This window comes from Balaenoptera ricei, chromosome X (genome assembly GCF_028023285.1).
Source record: "Balaenoptera ricei isolate mBalRic1 chromosome X, mBalRic1.hap2, whole genome shotgun sequence".
Classification (NCBI taxonomy): Eukaryota; Metazoa; Chordata; class Mammalia; order Artiodactyla; family Balaenopteridae; genus Balaenoptera; species Balaenoptera ricei.
In genome coordinates this window covers 118,580,762-118,602,558 of record NC_082660.1, presented here as the reverse complement: position 1 = coordinate 118,602,558, position 21,797 = coordinate 118,580,762, and the positions used below count along the sequence as shown (strand labels likewise).

The following is a 21,797-nucleotide window of genomic DNA, read 5'->3' as shown; positions in this document are numbered from 1 at the left end:
CCTATTTCCCTGACCAGGGAGAGAACCCAGACCCTGGGAGCGAAAGCATGAGTCCTAACCACTGGACCACCAGGGAATTCCCTGTTAATGTACTTTATCACAGTTTTTAAAAAGCCCCCCAAAAGGGCTATATGAAGGTTAATCATCCTGAGAAGTTGTTGATTCTTGCGCTCTACCTGCAGACCCCAATCCATTTTTTGGCATTCAGAGAACTTACAGAGTAGATGCACCTCTACTAAGGAGCACAGGAAAACTGGAATGGGAGTGGGGGGAGGGAAGGAGGAGCTTCGAGCCATCAGAAAAGGGAATCTGGATGGTATTTGTTTCGTAGATTGCCAGTTGTTCACCCTGTTTGTATTTAAATGAAAGGAGGCTTTGAAGTGGGAGCCGCCTCTGAGCAGGGCTTGGGGTTCCTGGCTTGTGTGGTAAAGTTCAGACTTGTCCAGATCCGTTTCTAGCCAGAGGTTACTGTTTCTGGTGGAAAAGTCTTAAGTTTTGGTTAATAATACATGAACGGGAAGAGCCGGAGTAAACTGGGGGGCAAGGAATGAGTTCCCCCTGGACTTGGTATGAAAGGAAGCTTTCTCTGATTTGGGCTTCATAGTTTGGGAGTATCTTTTTCTCGCTTACAGTGGCTGGGTTTCATTTTATTATTAATGTTGGTTGCATCTCAGATCGTATTCTTTTTGGTAAAGAACATCTTTAAGTAAATGCATCAATCAATGAAAGTTAAAAGTGCTCTGGGCTAAGCCCTAGCAATGCCTTGAGGACCTGATGGTTATCAGTTTAAGGAAAACCTGGACCATTTGAAAGTCCCTTGAAAATGGCAGGAAATTCATCTGTAGTTGAGCTTGCATATTTAGAAAGACTCCTCTCCTAGCTGCAGAGTTAAATATTATGCCAACCCACCGAAACTGGAAATTTAAGTCCCACTTATAGATGGGTCACAATCTGTCTGTTTATGCTGATGATCTCCAAGAGTTAATAAAATGTAGAAGAGTCTGCAGTGGGCTTTCAAAACAACAGCTAGCTACTTTCTACAGCTCCTCACAGCCAACCATGTCAACGAGGTTCACAAACAACAGTGGAGGAAGTCTCAACAAACCCCATAAGGGCGATAATTGTAACAATGGTTCATATCTTCACCCTGTGTAATTTTATGGGAATTGAGAGTCCAGCCAAATAATAAGTTCTAGCCCCTTTTATCTGCCCAGTTCCCAGCACACTCCCGAGGTGTCTGAGGCGCTTCTCACCCTAACCTCTTAGAGCAGATTGTAACAATAACAACCGTAATGACAAGTTCTCAATCTGCACAGTTCCCTTCATTAAAGGAGCCCTAGAAGCTTCAAAAACACTCATTAATGGAATGTGACAAAGCTTAGAAGGTGGGAAGACTCACCCATTTCCAGTTTTCAGGTGGCTAAGTGGAGACAGGGTCCCAGAGAGGTGTGAGACTCTGTTAAGAGGCTTAAGGGCAGAGGGGAAGGGGGTTCCTGGTCTACCTTTATTCCACGTGACCTGGGAGTCAAGTCCCGGGTTCTGGACACCCCGCCCCCCCTCCCCACCCCCCCGCACCAGCTACATGCTATCAGCAAGTCGCTTCTCTGGACCCCAGTTTCCCTTCGTGAAGAAGGAGGGTTTGGGCCAGAAGATTTCCAAGGTCAACCCTGAATTTGCTCTGCGGTTGGCAGGGCGGTGGTTCTCCCGCTTCAGGGTTTGATTAGACTTGTAGCAGAACCAGACTGGGGGCTGCGGGGTCTGAGAATGCCTGCCAGGTTTCCGAACAGGTCGGTGCTCCATGAGCACCGTCTGCCGGAAAGCAGGTCTGAGGAGGCCAGGTGAGGCTCTAGGGCCAGCTCGGAGTCCCAAGTCCCTCTGGTGCCCGCATCAAACAATGAGATTAATGCCAGCGCTTTCCCCTCCTAGCCCAGGAGCTGGGCGGTTACGAGCGTCCTGCAGGCTGCGGGGCTGCAGCAGCGGCGGAGGGGTGCTGGTGGTTAGGGATCGAGGCCGGAGGGCTCCGTCCGGCTTTGGCCCGCGGGCAGCGGGTCAGGTGGCCGCGCGCAGGAGGCCTAGGACTCGGACGTGGGTTTCAAGTCCCCAGCCTCTCGGTCCCCTGGGGCTTGGGCCCTTCACCCCGGAGAAGTCAGCCTGTCCTCCCCGGGTGGGGGGCGGCGGGCAGGCTCCCCGCCTCCCGGGAGGAGGGCAGGAGGGAGGAGTCCCGCGGGGCGTGTCGCGCGAGGGCGTGTCTCGCGAGGGCGCGTCGCGCGCCCGGTGCGGGCCCCCTAGGAAGTGGATTTGGACGCTCCGGTTCCAACCCCGCTTCCAGGTTTTCCCCCGTCCCGGCCCTGCTTGCTCCCGCCTGTCTCCGGCCCCCCCGCCGCCCGCCCCCTCCCCCCGAGTGCCGCCCGCTGGGCCAAGTTTGTCGAGCGTCGCCGCGCACGCCGGCCAGTCAATCAGCGGCAGAGCTGAAGAGGGCACAGCCGTGCGGCCGAGGGCAGAGCGAGCCGAGCCGAGTCGAGCTAGCAGGGCGGACCAGCGCCGGGCAGCCCGAGCCGCGCGCCGCGAGCGCCCGCCGCCGCCCCTCACGCCCTCCTCGGCCCCCGCGGCGCCTGCCACCTTCCCCTCCTTCCCCGCGCCCCTGTCCCGCCTCCGGTCAGCCCGCCCCGATCGCTGCTCCGGCGGAGCCGGGAGGTCACCGGCCCGCGCCTCCGCTCCCCTGGGCCGCGCACCGCCTCCACGCCCTCCTCCTCCTCCCCGGGCTGGGCGCCTGGCACCGGGGACCGTTGCCTGACGCGCGAGGCCCAGCTCCACTTTTCGCCCCGCGTCTCCTCCTCCTCCTGCTGCTCTCCTCCTCCAACTCCTCCAACTCCCCTCGCCCTCAGACTCCGCTCGCGAGTCCCCGAGTCCGCGCCCGCCCGCCACTTTCCGTCCCGTCCCGAAGGTGGGAGCGCGTCCGCCCCGGCCGGCACCATGGCACGGTTCGTCTTGCCCGCGCTGCTCTGCACCCTGGCCGCGCTCAGCGCCGCGCTGCTGGCTGCCGAGCTCAAGTCGAAAAGTTGCTCGGAAGTGCGACGTCTCTACGTGTCCAAAGGCTTCGACAAGAACGATGCCCCCACGCACGAGATCAACGGTAGGTGGGAGCCCCCGGGAGGCGAGCGCAGAGACGGGAGAAGGGGCCGCAGAAGCCCCCTCGCCCCGCCGCCCCCCGCGCCGGACGCAGGTAGCCGAGACGGAGAAATGGGCAGGCGCGCCAGAGCGAGCCCCGACGCAGAGCGTTCTCTGCGGACGCGGGGGCCCCGGGTGCGCAGCAGGCGGAGGGGCGCCCCCGAGTTACCCGGCGGCACTCCCGCGCTCTGCTTCCTTCCCCCACCCCCGCCCCTCCCGCGGTCTCCCTGGTCCCAGGAAGCCCCAGAGGACTCTGGCCCGCAAAGTGCGTGTCACCGGCTCCCTCGCCTTTTCCGGGTTGAATTCCTTACTGGGCTCCCCGCTTTGTTGTGTGGGTGACGAGAGGTCGGGTAGGGTGGGGGTTGCCAGGTTCCGGGGGGCGCAAAACGTGGAACTTGATGTTTCATTGATGTTCCTTAAAAACCCACTCCCCGCCTCTCTTCCACCGCTGACACGGATTAGGAGTTTTAGTAGCTACAGCGGCTTTAGAAGTGGCCTTTAAAAAGCAAACGACTCTCCACTCCTCCAAACCCTGAGTTTTGGGGACTCTCCTGCTTTCCGGAACGTGTTGGACGAGAAGGGTATTTTCCCCCCTTTTCTTTTTTTCTCATCTCATTTTAAGGGTTAATTGCACTTTAAATTATAAACCTTTGAAAGGACTGATTACTGGAAGCCTGAATCTCAGTGTGGAGATGGTTATGCAAATAGAGACCGCTTAGCCTGTGAAAAAGTTCACCGGGTTTCGGCGCTGGGGGTGCGTGGGGTGTTTGTGAAAGCCCTCCTTGGAGCGCTGGGGAGGCAGCTTTGCGGCGGGTGCCCTTCGCCCCTCCTCGCCAGGCTGGCGGCGGTGGCCGGGCCGATCCCCTCTGGGTGGCACTCATTCGCAGAGAGGCCAACTGTTGCGCGCAGTCCCGCGGGCCGCGCTGGGGCCAGCGGCGGCGCAGGTAGCCTGTTCGCCCCGAGGGTTCGGAAAGAACCACGAATCTAGCTGGCTGGTGGCCAGCTTAACCTAACGGAGAAGTGAGCGATTCGAGCCCCGGGGGCCAAGCCTCCATTCCGAACCTTTCATGGAAGTGAGCAGAGCGCGCCTTTGCCTCGCGGTGTTGGTCACCCGGGTGGGGGCGGGCAGGGGGCCGGCAGCCAGCAAAGGAAATACTGTAATTTCAACCAGGCGCTTCCAAAGGCTTAGGAAGACGTGGGGGTCATTTTTTGGGAAGGGCTATTAATAACCTTGGAGATTAAGTGCAGTCATCAATTACATATAAATTACAAAGGTAATTGAGGGAAGTTGCTGGGCACTTTTCGAGTGTGACCGGCATCTATCTAGAAATAGAACCTAAGAAATGGTTGGAGCAGCCTAGGAGCCCGCGCACCTTGGGAGTTATCAAGTAACTCGCACGTTACTGATGAGAGACTGTTTGCCCTTGAGCTGCTTGTCTTTTGGGGAGCTCACGTCTGTCTTCACAGCGGCGCGATTTTATTGGTTGTAGAGCCCTAAGAAGCCCTCTTTCCCCTCTCCCTTCCGCCCCGCTCGAAAAAGTAAAGTTGAGCCAGTAGCCACTGAAGCTTGGGGGCTCCACAGGTCAGACCTGGGGTCTTTGTGCCCTGCACGGTTTGGGCCCGGGGCCCAGCGGAGATGATTGGCGTGAAGGCTACAGTTGTCATTCCCACATTTTGAAGGGATAGATGCAGCGATGCACTTAATGGGAACGTGACACGTTTTCATCTTCTGCTCATGCAGAACAATATGTGCCTTTGAGGGGGACTGAAGGCGTTCGGGGAGTGGGCTGTGAAATTGCCCTCCCCACTTTCTCCAACTTCGTTCTGTGCGGGCTTGCAAGGGCAGGACATCTTCCCCCGCCAGCATCTCAGGAGAAAGGAAGTTTGAAGGGTGCCCAAGGACAGTGCTAGGTGTTCCCTTTGATTGTCATGGTCCCCAGAAAACACCTGAGGAATATTTTTGCATAAATATTTCTCTGGACATATTCCCCCTAAAGATAGGAGCGTTATTAGTGACCAGCAGCAGGAAATGGAAGCTAATGTGCTCACACCCAAAACATTTTATTCTTTTTGTCTTGTCCTTCATCTCCCTCCCAGGGCTGCTGCTTTTATTTCCCCTTTTGAATGACCTACTGGACTGCATTCTCCCGAGGAACAAAGGAAGTGCCTTTTTAGCTGGAATCCTTGGAAGACCACCAAGGACTTTAGCTCATGCAGTGCAATTTCGCACCACTTTCAACAATAACAAAAATGCATGACTGAATGGCTCAAAAATGTGGAGTGTTAGAGGCATTCATTTGAGTCTAGGACACTGTCACAACACAGACAGACCCAAGTAAATACCTTTAGACGGCCAGTATAGAAACGGGGTAATCTTTACCATCACCCTGGCCTCTCCAGATGCATACATTGTCGTTGTCTTCCCTGGGCTCCACTCAGATAATTTTGGTCATTTGGGAGAGCATAGTCAATGTAGCCACTTGAATGAATTAATTGCCAGGCACTTTCCTTGGTTGGGGGTGTGTGCGTATGTTTTCTTAAGTGCAAAAAGTCCAGGATTGTTTTCCAGGCAGAGGGTCACAGTGTCTGGGTGCCTAGCCCCAAGTTTAAGGTTTGATTCTTGATGGACTTGCACTTGCCTTCTAGAGGTTTGAAGAGGCTTTGAGAATACTCCACGTTCTTAAGGACTCTCTGTCTTTTTAGATCATAATTAAGATAATTTGATGTGCTCACAAGGGTGTCAGGGAGTACAGCATGCTAACGGGGCTCCAACCTAGGTCCTGCATTGCCTATCCACTTGACCCCTGAACTTAACCAAATAATGGGGAGCCCAGATGCCATGATCAAAAGGGATCTTTAACACAAAGGATGGGTTTTTGTGCAGCTTTCAATGGGCATATCTTTTGGAGCGCCTACTGTGTGCGATATTCTGTGCTCAGCATCGTGGGGGCAGCAAGAAGGACGGGAGGGTCTCTGCCACCAGGACCTTCGCAGGTAATAGGGAGATAAGCCTTGCACACACACGATTGGAATACAACATGGTGTGTGATAAGGACCATATGAGTGGTACAGATGAGGAGAAAGGAGTACCCGGGGAGTTCAAGTGAGAAGGGATTTGGGACTAGGGTATTAACTTACTAATGGTAGTTCAATAGTAAAAAAAAAAAAAAAAAAAAAAAAAAGTATTTATAACAAGAAATTGTAAAATCTTACCATTCTCATTGCACCTCCCTCCATAAGGACAGGATAAAGGATATGCAACAATTGGCATTTTATTACTAATCTAATCTTTGCTTGAAATTGTCTTGAAGAGTGAGGCAGTTGGTTGGAAACCTACTTCACCTTGCCAAAGGTCCCTTCCACAGTGACATCGAAGGATACCAAGGAGAACTTTGCATCACAGTTGTGATTCGGGAGTTTTTATTTTCCTGTTCCCATTTACGTTCATGACCAGTGCACCTGTGAGTGTGCACGCATGCTCGTATGTATACCTCTGAGGGAATCACATAAGCTGTGTTAGGATTACGTGGGAAAACGTGTGCTGGAGAAGTAGGAATACTTTCTGATACTGCGTTGATTATTCCATGTAAGACACACAGCATGTATCTTCAAGAATTGTATTCCCTCTTACCTACTTTAAGTAGATGGGTTGGATTTTGCAGAGAACTTGTGATTTTTCTCACCTGTCAGTATAGAAATTGTCCCAAGTAGTACAGGGACTATCTCCTGGACATGCTCAAAAAAGAACTTGGTAAAAGTTCTGGCTTATGCAGCTCAATCTCTAGTTAGAACATACAAATATAAAATGTTTGATTCAGCATAATTACTATTTTCCTTTTTTGTTTGACTCACATTGGGTTGCATGCAATTTCAGGATTAGCTGGAGAGTAGACTGAGGAATGAAAAAGGAAGGTTTTTTGTTGTTGTCTCAACAAGGGAAACATCAGTGTTCATCTAAGTCAGTTGGGAAGGGGTCTGTAGCTCCCCAGTAACATCTGTTTTAGCACTGAGGTGGTTGCCATATATGTTCACCAGAAATGCATTTTGGCTTCAATGAAAAGATGAAAAGAGCTAGTGGCTATTAAGTGCTTTCCCTGGGCCTGGTCCTAAACAAGAGTGTCTCATTTAAAGTCCACAGCAACCATATAAAATCAGAATGATGATTATCTTCATCATCCCCATTTTACAGACAAACTGAGATTCAGAGGGATTTATTTATTTATTTTTAATTAATTTATTTATTTATGGCTGTGTTGGGTCTTCGTTTCTGTGCGAGGGCTTTCTCTAGTTGCGGCAAGCGGGGGCCACTCTTCATCGCGGTGCGTGGGCCTCTCACTATCGCGGCCTCTCTTGTTGAGGAGCACAGGCTCCAGACGCGCAGGCTCACTAGTTATGGCACACGGGCTTAGTTGCTCCGCGGCATGTGGGATCTTCCCAGACCAGGGCTCGAACCCGTGTACCCTGCATTGGCAGGCAGACTCTCAACCACTGCGCCACCAGGGAAGCCCCCAGAGGGACTTAGAAATCTATTCGCAGTCTTACAGCTAGTTAATGTTGGAGGTGGGCTTTGAACCCTAGGTCTTATCTGACCCAAAGTATAGTCTATGCTATGTTGTACAGATAATAAGAAAGTACCTTCCCAACTCCCATAGGGGGCTGGTCTTAGAAACATAAGCTATGAGAGGACCAGCAACTAACTAGTAAAAGACCATCATCACAGCACTATGCTGATGCTCTAGTAGAGAGATCCAGTCATGTCCTTTGCAGGCAAAGTGTTGTACCCGGACAGAGACAATCTAATGTTAACAGTAGAAGGACTGTAAGTTGTATTTCCTGGGTCATGGGGAGCCCACGATAGCTTCTGAGGAGGGGATAGCTTCCGAGGAGGGGAATTTCGTTAGTCAGGCTGTTTCAGGAAGATAGCTAGTGGCACTGCAGAGTTCAGGGTTGGTGAGGCAAGGGGAAGGCAGGGAGAGCTGTTGGGAGGCTGTTTTAATAGTTCTTAACTGCTTCTTGTCTGTTACCCCCCTATTCCATCCTAGATATTGCCAGCTTCCTTTGCTTTCAGCAGTGCTTTGAATGGAGTCATTCCTCTGCTTTGAGCTTCCCTGGTTCCAAGTATCTCAAATGATAGTTTCACTGAGTCACTCCTGAACCTCCCCAGGGTTATGTGCCTTCTTCCTCCGAATCCCCTGCTTGCTTGAATCGGATCCATGGTCTTTGCACACAACTGTCTTGTTTCCTAGTTCATCATGTGTGCAGGCACATGTGTGTCTTCTTGCCTCAACTATAAGCAACCTGAGGACAGATGGCAGCTCCTGGCATTTTGTGTACCCAATGGTACCAGGTGAGCGCAGTGCAGTATTTGTTAAACAAGTAGGGGGATGACATAGACAATTGTATCGCCTTGTCTGGCAGGACACTGGTGCTATCATGGGATTATACTGCCTTGGTGATAGATCATCATCCCATGGTCTCTTGCTCTCCTGGGAAGCTTTTGGGTCTAAACATTCTGAAGTGAAATAAATTTAGAGTAAATCTCCTAGAAATGTTGTTATAACTTGGAGAATGTTTTTATTCTTTTGGGAGCGTACTCATCTTCACCACTTCATTAATAACCGAGTGTCATAGGAATTTTTCAGAAGGATTCGGAATTCTGTTTTTCTTTCCGCCTTGAGATATACTTCTTTAAGAAACAAACAATTGAGACTTGTGATTAGGCAATTTAGAACAAATGGAGAAGAGTAATTTAACATCTTAGATTCAGCATATGGAGCTGTCTGATGCATGTCAATTACCTATAAAAAAATAAAATCTTAAATTTGTTGTCTTTACCAAGGTGAAGAACACAGGCTTAAGGATATCAATATTTTATATAAGCAGGGAATTCCCTGGCGGTCCAGTAGTTAGGGCTCCGTGCTTTCACTTCCTAGGCCCTGGTCGGGGAACTAAGAACCCACAAGCCGTGTGGTGTGGCCAAAAAAAAAAAAAAAAAAAAAAAAAAAAAAGCAGACACGCTAAAATACGAACAGGTAAAAACTAGCATTTTCAATTCCACTTGGCTAAACATCTGTTGCTTACTATAGAGAACATGAAAGTGCAGAAAATTCATGAAGCGATTCCATCTTGGAGGTAATTTGAAATATATTTAAGTTCTGATGCATTTAATTCAGCAATCTGGTGGGAGAGAAAAATCAAAGAGATCCATCAACCAGGTATTCAACGTTTGAAAAAGAAACTCTAACAAATGTTAGAAATTAGGAAAAAAATTGAATGGAAGAGTTAAAAAAAAAAAGTCAATAACCTCCAGGAAGCCTGGAAACTATGTAAAAACATCTTATTGGAAGCCCAGATAAATGTGTGCCAGACATCAAAAAGACCAGCTGCTTGGGGGAAGAGAAAAAGAACCCGGCATGACTAACTGGCAGAGTGAAAGAGGTGCTTCAGGGAAAAAGGCATCTTTCACAAAATGGAAAGTTTAAGCCAGCAGAAGAGGGAAGTCCACGAGGTATGGCAGGGCAGGTACAAACTAGAAATTAAGTCAGCTGAAAGAGAATCAGAGGTGAACCTTGCCAGGGATTTGAAAAAGGGCCCATGTGATGATAATGGTGAAAAGGGTGGGCTGAGTCCAGCCTCTTAGAGGAAAAGCAATATGGCTTCTTTAAGGGGCAGCCATGCCTGATTAACCTCCCGGAGTTCTGTGAAAGAAGCAAGTGGGTGGATACAGGGAAACAGACCTAGTTTAGATTGTCAAGAATTATGCAATGGGATTCCAAGACGGAGTATATTCAGAAGATGCATTTACTTTGGGATAGGTGAGGACATTGGTTTATTGAAAAGAGGAAATAATGGAGGAAGGGCGGGGGGAGAGGGAAGAAATCCCACTGTCCTAGGTGGAGTAGTTTACACGGAAAGGCCATGGTTTCTTGAAAAGAGCAGTTCTAGCCTAGCTCTGTGACAAATCAGTTGTCTGATACCTTTGGTGAGGTTCTTTCTCCTCGATTTGAAAAATGGGAGTGGGGTTGATAGAATACTGGATTACATCAGTGATTCTCAACCCTGGCTACGCTTTAAAGCACCTGGAGAGCTTTTTTTTTTTAAATAAATTTATTTATTTATTTATTTTTGGCCTGTGTTGGGTCTTCGTTGCTGTGTGCGGGCTTAGTTGAGGTGAGCGGGCGCTATTCTTCGTGGCGGTGCACGGGCTTCTCATTGCGGTGGCTTCTCTTGTCGTGGAGCACAGGCCCTAGGCACATGGGCTTCAGTAGTTGTGGCGCACGGGCTTAGTTGCTCTGCGGCACGTGGGATCTTCCCAGACCAGGGATCGAACCCGTGTCCCCTGCATTGGCAGGCGGATTCTTAACCACTGCGCCACCAGGGAAGTCCTTGGAGAGCTTTTAAAATCCAGTAGTGCCTGGGCATCACCCCAGACCAATTAAATCATACTTTCTGGCAGTGGAGCTAGGTCTTGGTAACTTTTTAAAAGCTCCTCAGTGGCTCTAATGAGCAGCCATGGTTGAGAACCAGTGCCCTAGATGATCTGTGAGTTCCCTTCCATCTCTGAGATTCTGTGATTCTGAATTTTCCAATGAAATTCATCACAAAGTGTTATCTCAGAAGAGAGCTTTGACTTAGACCCAGTGCATGCTTGTTTCAATCTTGGCTAACTTGGATTTAAGAGGAACGTCTGGTTTATTTATTTATTTATTTATAAAATTTATTTATTTTATTTATTTATTTTTGGCTGTGTTAGGTCTTTGTTGCTGCACGCGGGCTTTCTCTAGTTGTGGCGAGCGGGGGCTACTCTTCGTTGCGGTGCGCGGTCTTCTCATTGTGGTGGCTTCTCTTGTTGCGGAGCACGGGCTCTAGGCACACGGGCTTCAGTAGTTGTGGCGTGGCGCATGGGCTTAGTTGGTCCGCAGCATGTGGGATCTTCCCGGACCAGGGCTCAAACCTGTGTCCCCTGCCTTGGCAGGAGGATTCTTAACCACTGCGCCACCAGGGAAGTCCAGGAACGTCTGTTAAACTTGGGAAAAATATTTTTTAATCAAGGCGCAAGTATATGCCATAACCAGTGATGCTTTGCTGAGGGTGGAGAAATAAGACTAGGACATTGAGAGTACTTTGGAGAGAATTAGACGGGAATCCAGCCTTGCTGTTGTTTATTGATTAAGTGTCAGTGTGCTAGGTGATACTTCTTCCCCTCTCTTTATTGGTAAAATAAAAAAATCTCTTTATCCCTTACTTTAATGTCCTCTTTGCCATGTGTTTATTCTCTTCAAGTATCTTATCAAGAAATAGAAGTACAGTAAATCCCTAGGCTTCTGGCCGGCACAACCATCCAGAACACAGCTGGGAATGTGGAAGTAAGCAGAAAAGCTAAATGATGGAAACAGCTGTCATAAAGCCCATGCATTCTACTTGGAGAAAAGGCCTTCAGAAATTTATCATCCGCAATCATTGATTGAATAGCTCTTCCATCAAGAGCAGAATGCTACGTGCTGGGGATTCAAAGAGTTCGTTTAAAACCAGAATCAAGCTTTTTTGAGGCACTTACATTCAAATTAGGTAGATAGGGTTTAAATGTGGGAAGATAAAAAGTTTAGGTTACCTGGCTTCCCAGCACTACTTGCTACTCCTTACCTGATTAGGAGTAGCAAGTAGTGCTGGTTGGGTTGTGGACCCATCAGAGGAAGGGATGGGTTTGGAGGCAGGCAACCACTGGACCACCAGGGAAGTCCCTCAGGGCAGTATTAAATAATTGTGTTTGGTATATTCTGATGTAAAAGTTCCGAAGGTTTTTTTTTTTTTTTTTTTTTTTTGCTGCACCATGTGGCTTGTGGGATCTTAGTTCCCCCACCAGGGATTGAACCTCAGCAGTGAAAGCGCAGAGTCTTAACCACTGGACCGCCAGGGATTTCCCAGAAAGTATATTTTAGAAAGAGTGGACATCTTCGAAATACAAAAATTGCTCTTGAAAGCACATTACCTTTTTAGAGCACCTAGTTTCCCAGCAGTGCTGGGTCAATAAGGAGTCAATTCTGTGTGTCACTTTGTCCTTTTCTGGAAAAAAAAAAAGTATTTTAATATTAATATTAATACCACTGAGTATTATTAATTCAGTGGTTTACTCACTTCAGAGCTTTCGGTTGGTGATTTTGTTCCTCTGCACCTTGTCTTTTAATCCCCCTAGAATGTCAGATTTTGCTCCTACTGCTGTTACCACCTGCTGCGCTCAGCTTGGGAAACTGACATGCTGACCTGAAGTCACTAAAAGGCAAGAGTTGGTTTTGACTTAGAGGTGACAGGTTTAAATCTGTGAATATTGGTTTCCCTTTTATACATTTACCAAACTAAGTAAATGGATAATCATATTTAAAGAAACACTAGAAGTTAAGGATGGGAGCCCTGTATTAAGAATGAGGACACGCGATGAAGAGTAGCCCCCCGCTCGCTGCAACTGGAGAAAGCCCTCGCACAGAAACGAACACCCAACACAGCCAAAAAAAAAAGAATGAGGACACATTTGAGGGTCCTTGTCTCTGATGAGGTGGCTGTTGGAACCTTTAAAGGAAAAGAAGCTGTCGCTGCCCGGTCACGGCCATGCAGCTCCAGCTTTTATCACACTGCCCGGCACATGATAGGTGTTAGAGAAATGTTCGTGGTTCACAAAGAAGTTCAAGCATGATTTGTAACTTTTGTATTCATTCTGGGAATGAATATTTCTATTCATCCATCCCTTTTAATTCAGTTAACTTATTTTTAGCTATCCATTTTAAAATTTCTAATACGTTTAGTCCTAGATGCCTGAGTTAGAAAGAGAAAAATAATCTTTTTTTTTTTTTTTTTACTTAGAATGTAGTGTTATTTCTCAGTTTGCTCAGAGGTGGGAGCTAAGTATTTCATGTGGTTTGTTTTAATCCTGGTAGACAAATGTTTGCTGCTTCTTACATTGTCTGTTCCAGACATTAACAGGAACTCCGCTGTACCTGCAGAGGTGCTTATAGGAAAAATAGCCTTGCTCCTGGTCCTTTAGACTCTCAGCCAGGTGCTCGAGTCCCTCCCCTTCCCCAGGCAGTTCAGGTTGGGCCCCAGGCAGGGTTGTGGTCTTTGTCTAGTCTAGCTCAAGGTCACCTGGTCCCCCCCCTTCATCCCAGCCATTCTTTTCATGCCAGTTCTTTCTCCTCCCAGCTACTTTGTCCGTTGGCTTTCGCAAGCCTCTTTAAGCCTGGCTTCTTTCTTGATGTTGGGCTTCTGTCTACAGGAGCAGACTGGGAAGTGGTTTCTTTTGGACTGCAGAGGTTTCCTTAGTTCTCCAAACCCTTGACGTCGGCATCCCAGCAAGCATCAAGCCGCAGAAAAAAAATTTTCCCTTCAGTTATTGTTTCTATTCCACCACCCGGGTTTGTCTCTGTTGAGTTTTCAGTCTGGTGTTTGGTTAGAGATGAAAACAAAGAACTGTGTCCTTGCAAACTGCAGTGTGAAGCATGTGGTTAACAGTTACTGCTTGCGATGGTCCAGCCTGAGTGGGAGTATCATTTTTCTTGGCAGTCACTTCACAGAAAGTCCTGCTTCTTTGGTGCCAGAATAAGCAGTCACTGCATTCCTTACAATTTATAGTCAAATTATTATCTACTATTGTTAAAATTGCCTTAATTATAGAATATTTCCCCATGCTAAGATTTTAAAAAGCAACGCAAGACAGCTTTTCACTGGTGTACTTCAGAAATAGTCCTTGAAAATCACTCTCTGACTAGGATGTGTCAGAGGCTATGATGAGGAATAGTTTTTTGTTTTTATGGGGAGAATTTTTTTTTTAAGGGGAGGAGTGCAGTGGGTTCACTTTAAACTGAATCCGAACTAAATGCCCCCAGCTGGCTGGTTGGTTAATATTCTGCCTTGTTTATCCCCAGTGTGGAAGTAACTTTCTTTTTCCCCTGCCTCTTCAGGTCCCACGGGCCTGGATTCATTCTGGGAAGAAGGCTCTGCTGGTGGGAGGTGGGTTGATCATTAAGCAGTGCGGCGATGGGAGGAGATGGTCTTGTGTCTTTCAGGTTGGAGGGCAAATGAAGAAATCAGAACCTTCCAAAATAAGAGACTGTTCGTTTTCTTGGGATCAGAACAGAGATTTAGGTGACTGGGTGGGAAATGTTTCTGTTTAGATGCTCTCTCAGAATCTCTGCCTTTGAGCTCTGCTTTCAAGATGGATCCAAGAATCTGTCCCCTTCTTTACCACCTCGGTAACTACCGTCCTGATCTCATCTCCCATCACCTCTTCCCTGGATTATCGCAGTTGCCTCTGACGAGTCTCTCTGCTCTGGCTCTTGCTCCAGCCTCTTCCCCACCAGTGTGTTCCCAGCACATTAGCCAGTGTGATCCTATTCTGTTAAACCTCACTCTGACCTTATCACTTGTGCTTAAAGTGCTCCAGTGACTCCCACTGCCACCCAGACCGAAAGCCAGACGCTTAGGAGGCCTTACAGGGTCCGCCTCTGGCCCCCTCCCATGCCAGCCCGCGCTTTTTATCGTTTTCCCCCATATACTGGTCTGTCTTCCTCAGCAGGGCTGGCTCCCTCACAGGGTTCTGGGCTTTGCTTACCTGTCACCTTCATGGAGAAGCCTTTCCTGACCTCTGTGTAAACTCGAATGCCCCCCACAGACACTTTGTCCCTCTCCCCCACTGCTCTGTTCAGTTCTCACAATCTGACCTAAGGGCAGGGACTTTGCCTCTTTTACTCACTGCCCTACACCTAGTGTCTAGTGTGTTGCTTGGCACTCGGATGTTTGTTGAATGAATGCATGAGTGATTCCTCCTGGCAAGTAGCGTGCTCTTAACCGTCCGAAAGCTTTTTCCTGACTAAGAGCATCCTACTTGTGAGTGTGAGGCTACACATCTGACCCTCCATCTGTAGAAAGAGGGTGCCTGGGCTGAAGGTTCATTCAGCAACTACTTAGCGACTACCTCTGAATTGACGGGCATGGTGCTGGGCACTGAGGGTAAGGCAGCGACCAAAGAGGACACAGGCTTCGCATGCATGGTGTCACGGTCTAAACGGTGAGACACATATTGACTTGGTAATTCTCCAAATCAGTATTTAGTGACAGTTCTGATAACTACTTTGAAGGAGAAGTAGTCTTGAGTGCATGTTGCACGTGATCGGAGTGAAGCACAGTGTGCTGGAACTTTAGACCCCCATTTAGGCCCGTGGGGCTCTTCTCACTTCCTAGGAGATGTGCGTTTTACACCATCACAACCACCGCCCCTGCAACTTGAATGGCAGGGTCTGTTCCTGCCAGTGGGTCCTGAGGCGAAGGCCGGAGTACTTGGAGCAGCACAGGGGAGATGGGCCTAAGTTAGCGAGGCTTACACGAGCACTCTTCTCTGGTTTTATCTCTCGGCCATCATTTTAGAGACGGGGCTTACGTGGGCACCAGAAAGTGCACGGTGAACTCTTGTGTCACTTTGCACGGTTGTCTTCTGTTCTCGGGGTGCTCTGCGGGGGAACCACCAGGTACCATGAGTACTGAAGCCGCCAGGTTTCTGTGAAAGGTCAGCGTCCACTCTTAGCCCCATAGAGACCACAGAAATGCTAGTTTTTAGAAAATATTTTATTGAAGTATAGTTGATTTACAATGTTGTGCTTAATTTCTGCTTGGCAGCAAAGTGACTCAGTTATACATATATATTCTTTTTCAGATTCTTGTCCATTATGGTTTATCACAGGGTACTGAATATAGTGCCCTGTGCTGTACAGTAGGACCTTGTTGTTTATCTATCCTGTATATAACAGTTTGCATCTGCTAATCCCAAACTCCCAATCCTTCCCTCCCCCACCCCTCCCCCTTGGCAACCACAGGTCTGTTCTCTATATCTGTGAGACTGTTTTTGATTCGTAGGTATGTTCATTTGTGTCGTATTTTAGATTCCACATGTAAGTGATATCATATGATATTTGTCTTTCTCTGTCTACTTACTTCACTTAGTATGATAATCTCTAGGTCCACCCATGTTTGCTGCAAATGGCATTATTTCATTCTTTTTAATGGTTGACTAATGTTCTGTGTATATACATATGTATGTGTATGTATATATATATACATCTGTGTATGTATATAAACACATATGTGTATGTGTATATATACATATATGTATGTATATACACCACATCTTCTTTATCCATTCATTTGTCGAGGGACATTTAGGTTGTTTCCATATCTTGGCTATTGTAAATGGTGCTGCTATGAACGTTTATATAACGTGTATCTTTTCGAATTATACTTTTGTCTGGGTATATGCCCAGGAGTGGGAGTGCAGGATCATATGGTAACTCTCTATTTTTAGTTTAAGGAACCTCCAGACTGTTTTCCATAGTGGCTGCACTAATTTACATTCCCACCAACAGTGCAAGAGGGTTCCCTTTTCTCCACATCCTCTCCAGCATTTATTATTTGTAGACTTTTAAATGATGGCCGTTCTGACTGGTGTGAGGTGGTACCTCATTGTTGTTTTGATTTGCATTTGTCTAATAATTGAAATGTGAGTTTTTTTGACCAGTGAGTGGCTCAGCACGAAGCCCTCTGGCCCCGCAGTGACTGTTCCAGTAGAATTCTGGGTCAGCAGAAATGGGCCAGATGCTCTTGCCAGTTGGTAGCAGGATTCCTTCCCTCTCCAAGGCTTTATGAATGGCAACCAAGTGTGCAGGTCTCCAAGACAAGAGGGGGACCCTGGCTGTGAGGGTAAGTGCGGAGGCTGGCCAGGGAGATGATAGGATTGTAAGGAAATGCAGCCCAAGTGATAAGTGTTCTAGCAGTTATCATTGGAACAGGATGGGAAGGAACATTCCCTGCCGTACATTGAGCCCCTCAGAACAGGGTTGTCCCCATTTCAAGAAGGAGTGTTTTTCAGAATTTTATTATATATATATTTTTAAATTGAAATAGGATTGATGGTTTTCAGAATTTTAGATGAGTACTCTGGATAAAAATAGGGCCTTATTTTTGTTAGTATGTTTGGAAATTCCAAGCTCTAATGAGGAACCCTGAGGCTGAATTACGTATAGGCACCACCTTGCCTGCTTGGCAGTTTTACCTACCAGTGCGCAAGTAGTCATGAGATCCCAGTATTCCCAGTGTTTCCTGGTTACAAACCAGTGGTTTTCACCATCTTCTAATCCAGACCCCCTCCTTTTACAGCAAGGACAGTCTGTATTGGAGTGATGAAGGCTGAAGCCCCAAGCTCTTGATTTAATGCAGTGAACTGGCTGTATCTGTAGTAAATGGGTGCGTATGTTTGTATGCAAGGGCCAAGTCTTGCGTAGATACGCAGATTAAGGTGTTCCCTATTTTATATATGGATTTAAATATGAAGATTTTGGCGTATGCCCTATTTTAAATACAATAGGCTGGCACTATCAATATATAAGGATAAGTTGCCTGATGAAAAATAGAAATAAGCATTTTGTTTCTTGTTGTCCAATCAAGCAAATGGTCCATATGCTACGAAGTACTCATGGTGTGGACTAAGATGTGTGGGGTCATGCTGGGGCAAACCAGTCCTTAGCTATCTAAACATAGCTTTAAGTTTTTAGGGAGAAGTGATTAATTGTCTCTGGTTTTATTTTTAAAACAGACACAGCGTGGACCATTTTTTCCAATAACCTCTTAGTGTTTCTCTTAGAGCCCAGAGATTTTCTTGGTTGCTCCTAAGCTCAAGAATGAAGTAAAATACAGTGAGATTCTGGGATAATGGAGGCTGAGGCTAGGCTTGTTTATCTCTGCTGGATCTGTAATAAAAGGGTTTCCTAGGCAAATGAATGGTGTAAATAAGATCTTAGGAGATGTTTGACACCTGCATAGGGGAAGCAGGATCTCCAAACACCTCAGGAACAGCCATTTTTAATTGAAACCATTGTGTTAATTACGAGTATATCTCCGTTTATTGAAGTAGGGTCTCTGAGTTACTTTAAAACTTCGGATGGTGGGACCGCGGGGAGAAGTCCCTTTGGGTTTAAAAGTGATAAATCTGTGTTTCTTTAAAATATTGTATAATTCAACTCATATTCCCTCCAATTAGTCAAATTTATAGAAGGCATTTCTATAATTGACCATAGCAACATGAGCGACTAATGGCAGTTCTGCTGTTAGGGCAGGATATTTGTTTTCCTTCTTGAAGTCCCAGCAGCTGTTGTATCCTCAGAGTTTGCAGAAGGGAAAAACAACCCGAAAAATTGAGATGTGTTTTTCATGTGAGAGGAATGCAAGCTGATCACTAAGAATAAAGGGAAATGACTGCATTGGCGCAGTTATTAATTTCAGAAATGTCTTTGAATCTGTGCTGTATGCTGGAGTGTTATGCCAATGCTTTGTGGCTTCCTGGGGTGACACTTAAGAACCGTAAGATTTAGATCCTGTATTTTGCCAAATATGAATTGCCTCAGTATTAAGTGTTTTTCTTAAAAATTGGTTGTAAAGGAATTTTTCACCATTTTCAAGTTACTTGATGTGTGATCAAACCTTAAATTTTCATAATAGTGTATATTTAGTACTGTACGCTCTTGTGGAAGAAAGCAGAACCCCAACTGCAGACAGCTTCCAAAGGACCATTAAAATGTCCTTAAAGTATTTCACTTGTATAGTCATTCTTGGAAATGAAGGACAATTTTGATCCTTAATTTAAAAAAGGAAGAATAGGGCTTCCCTGGTGGCGCAGTGGTTGAGAATCCGCTGCTAATGCAAGGGACACGGGTCTGATCCCTGGTCCGGGAAGATCCCACATGCCGCGGAGCAACTAAGCCCGTGCACCACAACTACTGAGCCCGCGTGCCACAACTACTGAAGCTCGCACGCCTAGAGCCCGTGCATTGCCACCGCAATGAGTAGCCCCCGCTTACCACGACTAGAGAAAGCCCGCACACAGCAACGAAGACCCAACGCAGCCAAAAATGAATGAATGAATGAATGAATGAATTTATGTTAAAAAAAAGGAGTTACTCCCTCTTAATTGGAGGGAATATTAAAAAGAAAAAAAAAAGGAAGAATAGGTACTTCCTTGGCCATCCAGTGGTTAGGACTCCAAGCTTCCACTGCACGGGGCACGGGTTCGATTCCTGGTGGGGGAACAGATCCCACATGCTGTGTGGCTCAGCCAAAATACAAAACAAAACAAAACAAAAAAAACCCCAGGAAGAATAGCAGGACATTTTACTCCAGCTAAATGTAAAATGTTGGAGATTTCTTCAAATACCACATCACTTCAGTACGTTTGTTGGTTGTATTGAATTCTGTCCACTGAAGTAGTTGACTTTTGTGCTTTTGTTCTTTTCTAAACAATTTATTGTAACCTTGACCAGGCCTTTCTCATCTCCTTTCTCTTCTCTTCCTTTCCTAATATTTGTTTTGTTTAATCAGTCAATGTTGATAAATTTTTTCCATTTTAAAAAGACAACCAAGAGGGACTTCCCTGCTGGTCCAGTGGCTGAGCCTTTGTGCTCCCAATGCAGGGGGCCCACGTCCAATACTTGGTCGGGGAACTAGTTCCCGCATGCCATAACCAAAGATCCCGCATGCCGCAACCAAGACCCGGCACAGCCAAATAAATAAATATTAAAAAAAAAAAAACACAACAAACCAAGAAGAGGCTAACGTGATTTCATTAGCCCTCTAATTGCTTTATTAATGGAAATCTGTTGGTCCGTTCAACAGCAAGGGTGCTGGTGACCGGTTCTTCAGCCATATGTCTTTAATTTTTAAAAATCTGGCAGGGCCTGAAACTTTGAGAAGTCATGCCATTTTCTTCCAAGGTTTTAAAAATTTAACTGTAATATAAACCCTACCTACTTAAGATTATTTAATCCATATTCAGTAATATTCCTACAATCAGTGATCATCATTATTTTAGTTACAATAGATAGTATGTACTGAGCACTCACTATGGGTCTTTTTGGAAAGCATTATGTAGAGTAACCCATTTTATGTAAACAGAAAATAAAAAGACACACGATGGAAGGAGAAGGGAATGAGGAATTCTAAAAGCAAGGCTTATGCCAGTGAATGGGCTATGCCAGTAGGCTTTCCAGGTAGCATTTATCTGAGAAAAAAAAAAACCTGACAGTTATTCAGGCAAGACACTTTCTTGTTGTTACTAAACCTGGAAAGAATTTATTATATAGGTTTTTATGTAAAAGACATCAAACAGTATAATAATCAGTGTCATCAACATGATTTCATTTATTGTACTGATCTCCCATAAAAACCCCAAGAAACAACATTTGAGAAATTCAGTCTGGCTTTCGGATCCATGGTATTATCTTCAGTCTAAAGAATTCACCTCTTCTACCTTTCTGCGTAACTGCTTCCTTTTGTGTATGAATTCATATCTCTTGGTCTCTGAGTCAGAGCTCTCCTGTAACAGCCCCATGATGGCAGCAAGTACAGCCACCTGCAATGTCCAGAAAACCAGAAAGAGTTACATACCAGGGGAAGTGAGAGCCTGTGGGCTGAAGCCACTTTAGATCTAGGGATTGAAACCATTTTGGGCAGCTGGACAGCATCTTTGATTCTTCAGCCATTTTTCTTCTCCCTGTCCTGACTAACTCTGCTCTCAGGACTTTGTACCTGGCACTCAGAATTGTCAGAGTGTCATTTGGCCTCCAGAGATTGCTGTTTATGGTAGGTTACATTTTTTCCAATTGGAAAGATGATATAACAGTAATAATAATGAGTAACTTTTATATCCTTTGCACATCACAGCCCAATCCCTATTCACATGTACACGTTTTTAATGTGGCTTAAATTATAGTACTTGGTGTATCTGCTATTTTTCCAGTTTGATTGAGATATAGTTGGCATATAGCATAATGATGTGATTTACATATACCATGAAGTGATTAGTTGAACATTCATCATCTTGTATAGATAGAAAATTAAAAAAATTTTTTTCTTGTGATTAGAACTCTTACGATTTCCTCTTTTAACAACTTTCATATATAACATACAGCAGTGTTAATTCTATTGATCATGCTGTACATTACATCCCTAGTACTTATTTATCTTATAACTGGACATTTGTACCTTTTGACCACCTTCATCCAATTCCTCCTGTATCTGCTATTTTTAACATAACATGAAAAGTGCTTCTGTAGTTCTATAGAATTCAAATTTTCTAATAGCTGTATAGTAGTCCCGGAAGTTGATGTACCAGAATCTATTTTACGTACCCCATACAGCTGTTTAGTTATTTCTGGTGGTTTGTAGATGTGTGTGTTGGGTTTTACATTGAGTACAACAATGATCATCTTCATCCCTATGTGTTTGGCTTCTGCTGAAGAACTTCCTTAAGTTAAATTTTATGTAAATCTCTGGGTTTTTTTTTTTTTAATTTCAGAAAGCTTAAAAAAAAAAAAAAAAAGGAAACGTTCCCCTGGTGTCTAAAGTATGCTGGCGGCACACTCCAGGCTCCTCTGTTCAGGTGTGCAGGGAAGAGAGAGGAGAGGAAATCTGAGGTTTAACCCAGGGACTTGGTCAGCTCTAAGAGTTCAGTTGTTTTTTCCAGCATTTCCCAGATGCACCCTCTCTCAGCTCTTGCCAGGAACCTACATGTACTTTGGTCCCTAAAAACCTAGTTCAGCAAT

General features: G+C 46.1%; 1 protein-coding gene across 1 annotated transcript in view; it reads left to right on the top strand.

Annotated features, from left to right (window-relative positions):
- The first annotated feature begins 2,428 nt into the window (after window positions 1–2,428).
- The window catches only part of GPC4 (glypican 4), a 108,630-nt gene continuing 89,261 nt past the window's right edge, over window positions 2,429–21,797 (top strand). The window contains exon 1 of the mRNA XM_059911144.1: window positions 2,429–3,133. Coding sequence (XP_059767127.1) covers window positions 2,974–3,133 — 160 coding nt within the window. The 5' untranslated portion in view covers window positions 2,429–2,973. The remainder of the gene's footprint in view (window positions 3,134–21,797) is intronic.